The sequence below is a fragment of the Petaurus breviceps genome, unplaced genomic scaffold, assembly GCF_028583685.1.
Source record: "Petaurus breviceps papuanus isolate PSGF00001 unplaced genomic scaffold, PetGlider_PUasm1.0 90919, whole genome shotgun sequence".
NCBI lineage: Eukaryota > Metazoa > Chordata > Mammalia > Diprotodontia > Petauridae > Petaurus > Petaurus breviceps.
Genome location: NW_027187378.1, coordinates 37,246,214 through 37,254,486, shown reverse-complemented (window position 1 = coordinate 37,254,486; position 8,273 = coordinate 37,246,214). Strand labels below are relative to the sequence as shown.

At 47.0% G+C, this 8,273-nt stretch overlaps 1 protein-coding gene across 1 annotated transcript; it reads right to left on the bottom strand.

Annotated features, from left to right (window-relative positions):
* Window positions 1-460: 460 nt before the first annotated feature.
* Window positions 461-6,597, bottom strand: NKX6-3 (NK6 homeobox 3). Its single transcript, XM_069075388.1, has 3 exons — window positions 6,219-6,597; window positions 4,028-4,197; window positions 461-972 (listed from the first exon to the last, which is right to left on the bottom strand). Exons 1-3 carry the CDS (start codon window positions 6,595-6,597, stop codon window positions 733-735), a joined length of 789 nt encoding a protein of 262 aa, XP_068931489.1. The 3' UTR covers window positions 461-732.
* Between the last annotated feature and the right edge of the window lie 1,676 nt (window positions 6,598-8,273).

Below are 8,273 nucleotides of genomic sequence, written 5' to 3'. Positions count from 1 at the left end.
GGAGGGGAAAGGTGAATAGAATATATATGTAAAGGCTCATTCTGCTTTTTCTATGACCATAGCCTGTCCATTTTTTGATAATTGTAATGTGCATACACCCCCAACCCTGCTGGGCATCCTTGCTTATAAAACAGAGAAGAAAAGGACCTTACTCTCAGGAGATCTATCCAAGAAATTAAAGTCAAGAGGTTGTGGAAGGTTTCAATGATTCAATTTATTTTCCTTCTTTCTCCCTCATGCTCTTTCTCTCCTTGCCCTTCACCCCTCAGGGGTCAAACCTCATTCACACTCACCCATTTCCATGAATCTTCACATTTTCCCTTCAACAGAATGGGGTGGGAGGGGGTAGGGAGTGGGGAATAAGGAAGGAAAAAATGATGGAACTACATTTGGTTTTAAGCCGAGAAGTAATTCAGACCTTTCCGGCAGCCCCCTCTTTTCACCAGCTTTCAAAGCTCTATTATCTGGCTTGGCCTAATGAGATATCAAGCTTGAAATATCAGGCCCATCTCCAGCGGAAACAAGACTGACCTATTTTTAAATGAATGGATTTTTGGTGGACATGGGGGTTCTTTGGGACGCATGTCCGCGTGTGTGCACGAATACGAGTGTGCTTAAAGGGACAGGGAGCAGGTTTTTTCTTTGCGGGGGAAGGGGAGATCTGATAACACAGAATCATGGGGACGATGGGCACTGGGTGGGGGATGTCGGGATAGTGACCGGGAAGCGGCCTCAGACATTGTGAGCCCCCAGGCTGAGGACGGAGAAGGCCGCCCGGTGCTTGCGCAGCAGCAGCCGGATCTTTTCATCATCAGAGTCCGGATCTAAGGGCTTGTTGTATTCATCATCCTCGTTTTCTGAAGCTGTTCGGTCACCACCTCCGCCTCCTCCTCCCGTGGACCTCGTGGTAGAAGATGAGGGCTCTAAGGCACTCTTCTTCCGCCATTTGGTCCTTCGGTTTTGGAACCACACCTACAATTGGAAATTGTATTAAGGGGAGGGGGAAGACGGGAGACAGATCCCGGGAAAGATGGGAACAGCGCCCTCCTCTAAGGCCCCCGCACTTGACACAGTGTGCCCTTCCCTTGGCAAGCATTTCCTACCATAGGCAGAGGACCAGACCAGCAGGGCTCTCCCCATGATACCATGGCAGGCATGGGCATGACATAATACCTTCATGTCAACATCGGGTTGCCGATGTTAAATCCAGTTTACTGGCTCTCCAGGGGAGGACTCTCTCTTAGATTCCTAGCCCTTTCTGTACTTAATACACAGACAATCACAGAAGTTCTGAGTTGCAAGTGACCTCAGAGGTCATCTCTCTCAACCCATAACGGATCAGAAACACACTTAACAAGTGGTCAGACCTCCAGTGAAGGGGAAGCCGTTACCTATTGAGGTAACCGATTCTATTTTTTAGATTACTTGTTATAAAGCTTTCCCTTTCCAAAAGCCTGAACTGGCCTCTCTATTACTTCAGCACCCTCTTCTAATTGAGCAGAAAGATCCAATGCTCAGTCAGAGCAGCTGTCTCATTTCTTCCCCCTTCTGGCACTTCCAAATTTCTTTTCCGGAGCCAACATCTTTAGATGATTCTGTTTAACATCAGCTCCCTTCTCTTCCTAGGCACTGCTTCAGTTTTTGTCAGAGAAACTCATCTTTCCCCCTTTAATTTAGATTCACAAAATGTTAGAACTGTAAGTGAACCTAAAGATTATCTAATCTAATTTCTAAGGTCACCTGCCTAGTATTGGTATTTATTCTGTTTATATTTATGCACCTATATTTCCACATAGATTTTGTAACCTGGAGCCATGCTTCATTAACTGTATTTATATTTTTAGTACCTAGAACAGCACCTGGCACACAGTAGGGACTTGCTAAATACTTGTTTATTGATTTTTTTTTTTTGCTTTTTTGGAGGGCAATTGGGAGTTAAGTGACTTGCCCAAAGTCACATGGCCAGTAAGTGTGTCAAGTGTCTAAGGCTGGATTTGAACCTCTTGACTCCAGGGCTGGTGCTCTATTCACTGTGCCACCTAGCCACCCCTGATTGATTGATTGGTTAGTGGTAAAGCAAGAACCTAGACCAAGGTCTTCTGACAGCCATCCACTTTACTATCTTGTTCCTTCCTATTAGGGTATCTTTTCTGCTCTCCAAGAAAGGAGTCCTATTCTTCCTGAAACTTCTAGTGTTTAAGTCCAATGTTCTGATTGCATTTCAGTCAGGGCTCCAAGTTTTCTCCTCTGATCATTATAGTACAAAGCTCCTCTGGAGGTGTCTTACCCAGCTCAGCAATGGGAGAAGCTATGAGGAGCTGGGAGCTAGAGAGCATGGGGACTGCTAGTCCACCTAGTAGCAGGCTTGGTCAGTTTAGGCTGGTAATTATGAGAAACAGCACAGTCCGTCACAGCTAGTAACTGCTGCTTATAAATGATAGTTGATTGAGTAATATGGGAAAGAAACGATTATACCAGGGAGGTGTCAAAATGTCACATGAGTATTTCACATCTTTGTAGCACTTTGATGCAAGGGGAGTAGGATAAATTTAAGCATATAAAATTTTCTGCTTCATAAAGACATCCAAAGGGGCATCCAGGTAGCACAGAGAGTAAGAGCACCAGCTCCAGTGTTGAGAAGACCTGGAGATCGAATCCTGGGCTCAGACACTTAGCACCTACCCAGAAACACCTGGCTGTGTAACCTTGAGCAAGTTACTTAACCCCAATTGCTTAAAAAAAAATAAAGACATCCAAGAATATTTCCAACTTTGTTATTCTGAAAACACTGCCTAATCAGACAGGGTAAAGAAGATATGGAACAAGGCAGGAGCTGAGCTGTAGTGGAAGAAGCAGCAGTATCAGATTCAAAAGGCTTTGGTTTGAATCCTGGCTTGGTCACTTAGTATCTGTTGGACCCTGAGTAAATTCCTGAAGTGCTCTTAGACTCAGTTTCTTCATCTATAGAATGGATCTAATCATACTTCTCCCACCTAATATCAGGGCAGTTGGACAATGGCTGTAAAAAATACTTCATAAACTCTTAGGCACCCTCCAAGTGTCAACCATGATTACATTAATAAATGGTGTCCATGAAAAATGAAAATTCACCTCACTGATTTGCCTACATACTTTTCAAAGTGTCTTTGCAGACTCTCACCACTCTTTGAGGTCAATAGTACATGTATTGATAACTTATATTTTGAATGCCTCTTAGTGGTTTATAAAATCTTTCCCACAACAGAGCCACAGACATGTGTAGTCCGAGTATGATCAGTATATTCTCATCTACAAAATGAGGATTATAATGGCACTGACCTCACAGAATTGTTCTGAGGGTCAAATGAGATAATGATTGATTTATAAACTTTAAGTGCTTAAATGCCATTCAAATCTGTTGTTATTTACATTATATAGATGAGAATTCATCCACAGGGGGATAGGTGAGACTAGAACCCCGTCGTCCATCTCCTGTGGAAGGATGCCTTCTACTACACTACAGGGCATCTTGAGATATGTGGCTTCATTTGGGGCTGGAACTGGAGGTAAGGAGTTGTTTAAGTTCAAGAAGTGTGGTTCCTGTAGGGTCTACATTAAGTAAAGCAAATAGATGGCCACTTTTCTATTTGCTTTCTTCTTTCTTTGCCTTAATTCTACAGCCAAGACCTTCTTCCTTCTTCAGGAAGTTAGAGGATGGACATGAAGAGGTAGGAAAGAGCGCTCTTAATATCAGAAGTTAAGGGTTTGAATCTGAGACCTGCTGTTTATAATCTGGGTGACCCCCAGCAAGCCACTGCTATCCCCTAGTTCTTATTTCCCTCATCTCTAAAAGAGGAGGAGCATGTCTAAATTATTTCTAACGTCTCTGCCAGATGCAAAATCTCATGATCTCATTAGAACTAAAAAGTCAAGGCAAGAGACAGCAGGGCTGTCTACCACCCAACTTTTCTACCTACAGTAATGTCTCATTCCCACCAAGACCTTTTGAGTTCAAACCCTAAGACATAGGAGGTGGTTAACAACTCACCTTCACTTGGGACTCTGTCATCCCCAGGGAGTAAGCCAGGCGTGCTCTCTCAGGCCCTGCCAAGTACTTGGTCTGCTCAAAGGTTTTCTCCAGGGCAAAGATCTGATGTCCTGTGAAAGTGGGTCTGGTATGCTTTTTTTTGTGGATGCTGTCACTCAAGGGGTCTGGGGCTGGCAGGAGGGAGGAAGAAGGCAAATAAATGAGTATGGATTGCAGCCCCAGATAACAATTATTGGTAACAGTTGTTAACTTGGACTCACCTCTAAACTACCCTTGAGATGCTAAACCTCCTAAAGGATTTTGCCCAAGGAAGACATCAATACCCTTTGAGCAATGCTCTCTTCCTAAGAAGTTATGCAGCACAGAGCCCTGCACTTGTCAGAGGCTACCCTTCCTTTGGTCAGCATTTCCTATCATATGCAGAGGACTGGACCAGTACCGAGAACTTCCTGATCAGTGTCCCCTTCGTGATACCATGGCATGAATGGGCATGGGGATGGGGATTGATGTAATATCCTCGTGTCAACATCATCTCTGGGCCACAGAACAGTGGATTCTCATGTCTCTGTTTTCCTAGCTCAAATCCATTAAGAACAGAGATGAACGCAGAGAAGAAGTGACCCATAATAGAAAGTCTATAGACTAGTCATAAACACATGGAAGATCCATGTCCACAACTTGTTGATTGGGGTCAGTCTGGGAAATCTGAATCAGGAGGGACTGGAGAGGTTCTATCGAATCTCTTTCAGAAGGGACTTGCTGGGGCTCCCTGACCAGGCTGGTCTGACCTTGAGTGGTTCTCTTGGGAGGGGCTAAAGGCTGAAAACTATGCAGGATTTGTATTGAGCAAAGGAAGCAGGGTTCCAACTTTCTGTCAACTTCCCTCTTTCTTTGCCCTGATCTGCAGATGAGACTACTTTTGATGCCTACCTTCTAGGATGGTGGAACATTTGGAATTAAAGCTGCCCCAGCAGCGAGTGGAGGAAGAGAGGTCTGATAAAATGCACCAGGACCCTGCCATAGTTCAGGTGAAAGGATTGGGACCAGGCAAAAAGCTTGCTCTAAAAAGGGAGGAGAGACAGAGACAGAGACAGAGACAGAGACAGAGAGACAGAGACAGAGAGAGACAGAAACAGAGAGAGATACAGAGACAGAGAAGAGGAAAAGGAGACTGGGGGGGGGGGGGCAGGTTATCTATCAATTTGTGACCCAGGGGTCCAGCCTTGACTTGAACCTACAGAACAAAAAGGTCTTTCCATAGGTGTTTGAATAAATTTCTGACCATAAGTTTGCCTCCACCATAGCTGAAGTATCTGTGGGGATGGTGGAGAGCAGACAGGAAATGGGAGGAGCCCTGGGATTCCAACTGCTGACATTCCATCCTCCCTTCCCTTCCTTTCCCTGATCCGGATGTAGGGCTATGGGTAACAGACCTACACTCACAAAGGCCCTACCTTCTATCCTTGTTTTTCCTCAGCCCCCGTCCAGATATTTTAGCCACTGACTGGAGTCAAGCCTCACTGTGATTCACCCAGAAACTGAGTCCAGGAAAAGGCTGCCCTCAGGTAAAAGGTATGCCCATGACTCTGGGCTCTGGCTCAGCTGCTTCCTCAGTGTTGGAGCTACCCATTCATGTCTATACTTTGGTAGGTGGTGGGGAAAGACATTTCCCCATTTTCCCCAAGTCAAAGAGAGAGTGAGTACTCAGGAAATGGCCGCAACATATAATAGGAAGTGAAGAGATAGGAAGACTTCAGTAGGGGAGGGGGCTGATGGGAGTCTCTTCCGAGGGGGCTGATACTGACTGGGGACCAAAAATGGCTACCTGGACTCAGGAGATGTGGATCGGGGAGGGTGAAGAAAGGCTGACATGGAATAGAGCTGAAGTGATGAGTTCCTCAAATATGGGTCATGTTATGTGAGGTCCTAAACTCACCAGACACTAGGATCCTCAAGAGACAAGTTTTAAGTGGTAGATGAGTAAATACTTGTGGAGGAGTTAAGAGGAGGGCTGAGAAAAGGGCAGGGGAAGAGCAGTGCTAAGGACACGTTTACTAAATGGCAGTCCACTTGAGTATGTCATGTTTATTCCTAAAGTTTCCCTTTTTATTAGGTCTTCCTCCCTCCCCATCCAGGGGCCCAGTGCTATTCCCTGGAGAGGCTGGGTGGGGAAGGCAAGCCAAGTACTCACTATTACTGCACTGTCGTCCTCTCCAATCCTGCCCAGGGTCTGCCCAGCAGTTTCTGCTCCTAGACGGATACTCATTCCCGGCCTTGGAAAAATTCCCCACCTGGGGACCGTAGTAGACACCCTGGGAACCGAGTCCACCAAAGCCAGCCACATGGGGATAGCTTGAGAGAAGGCTGCTGTTTGGAGTTGCCACTGGCCTGCTGAGGATATCTGTAATCCCGTGAGGGGTCCCGGCAGCCAGTTGGGTGCCCAGCCCTGGGGGGCTGAGCTTGTAGAAAGAATTCTGCACTGAGTACTGGCACATAGGTGCCTTCATCTCAGAGAATTGGGCTAGTGGCGTGTTGTTCAGCAAGAAGGTCCCTTGTAGGTTGGATTCCATGATCTGCTGCTCCCTCTCCCCAAAGCTGGGGAGAGGAGACGTTGGGGGTGGGGGATTCCCTTGGAGTCCGAATACCCAACCCCTACAGTCCTAGCTTCTGGGCTCGTGGCCGAGATCCCATAGCAGGTCTGCAAGGTCTGCGCCAACAGCAGAGCCCACAGCCTCCCCGTCAATCCCCCCCCACCCACCCAAACCTGAGCATCCGGCCCCCACCCTCAGCCCTCACCCACTGCGGCTTGTAGAGGGCGCTGGGCACCCACGTCAGCTGCTTGGGACTGAATTTGTCCCTAGAGTGGGTGAAAGGTCTAGCCAATATGCTTCCTGCTCAGATCTCTCTCTCCAGGCTGGAGGCTAGACTCCTGTCTCCCTTAGGTGGCTGCTCCCCACTCCTCAGCTCAAACTATCCCTCTGTCTTTGAGCCGGGGGTCCCTCCATGAGAAGTTTAACTTCAGGAGAATCAACATTTCCCTGATAAAGATATGGCCTATTAGAATACAGGGCCAAGACTGGCTGAGCCGGAGGAACTGTGTTGCCATTGGCTAGAGCCCCAGACGGGCCTCATATCGGCTTCTCCTGGACAAATTGCACTTTGAAAGATTGACTGTAAAATCAGCGTGTGCACAGGAGCGCATGTGTGTGTGTGTGTGTGTGTGTGTGTGTGTGTGTGTGTGTGTGAGTTCATTAGCTCGGCAGGTCTTGAAGCTCACAGTTCATCTTCAGAAGCAGCCCCTCCCCCATGACCTCCCAATATCCCCAGGGGCTCTGAAAAGGTGACCCCAAGGGCCTCCTCCAGGGCTTCTGGGGGCCGTATGGGCATCCGGAACAGGAAGAGGCCACCATTGCAAAAGCCCTTGGGTGACCCACTCACCTGAGACAGAGATACCTGGGGCTGTTTCTGCCTGAATTTCCTATAGCTCTTGGCTCTCTGGCTCTGTCAATGGAGGTAACCCATCCCTGCTAGGTAGACACTCTCCTCAGGTTCTCAAGGACTCAGGTACTCATGCCCCAAGTCCTTCCTGGGTTCTAAGCAGCTCTGAAATCTCTTATTCAACCAGGCTGACCCTGAACATAGAATGCAGTTCAGGGTGTCTACATGCTTCATCACCTTCTCCCTGTCATGAGTGCAAGAAGAAGAGGCAATGGACCTTGGGAGCTTGTGTGCCTGGGGCTGGGAGGTAGGTGACTGCAGGTGACAGAGGACTTTATAGGTGATTGATATCTGTGTGCCTCATACAGATCTGAAAGGGATTTGGATTCATCTTGTTTCTACCTGGTGCTAAGGATGACAGGTAAACCCAAGGTGTGTAGATGTTCGTGTCTATGCTACCTTTATTTATATAGGCTATGTAGTTTCAAGAACCCTCCATCTCTGTGCTGTTCATTTGCTTGCTTTTAATCAATCCCTAATTAGCTAATAGGGCAATGAGGGTTTGGTGATTTGCTCAGGATCATGAAGAAATCACCCACAGAATCTGTATGTAGAATCTCAAGGTGGGAAGGGAGCTCAAGGGCCATTTAGTCTAACACATACTAAGAATCTCTTGTATGTTTCTGGACATGTATAGATAGATTCAGCCCCTGATTGAAAACGTCCTAGAGAAGCCATGATCTCCTGTGGCATATCAATCCATTTTCAAACATTTGTAAGTGTTGGGATGCAGTAGCTAGGTGGCGCT

What these genes read in the sequence shown, in the direction of transcription:
- NKX6-3 (XM_069075388.1), bottom strand. Translation starts at nt 6,597, where the DNA reads ATGGAATCCAACCTACAAGGGACCTTCTTGCTGAACAACACGCCACTA. An exon ending in AGGACGACAGTGCAGTAATA is followed by an intron (nt 4,198 to 6,218) that starts GTGAGTACTTGG and finishes CCCTCCTGCCAG; the next exon opens with CCCCAGACCCCTTGAGTGAC. An exon ending in TGACAGAGTCCCAAGTGAAG is followed by an intron (nt 973 to 4,027) that starts GTGAGTTGTTAA and finishes TTCCAATTGTAG; the next exon opens with GTGTGGTTCCAAAACCGAAG.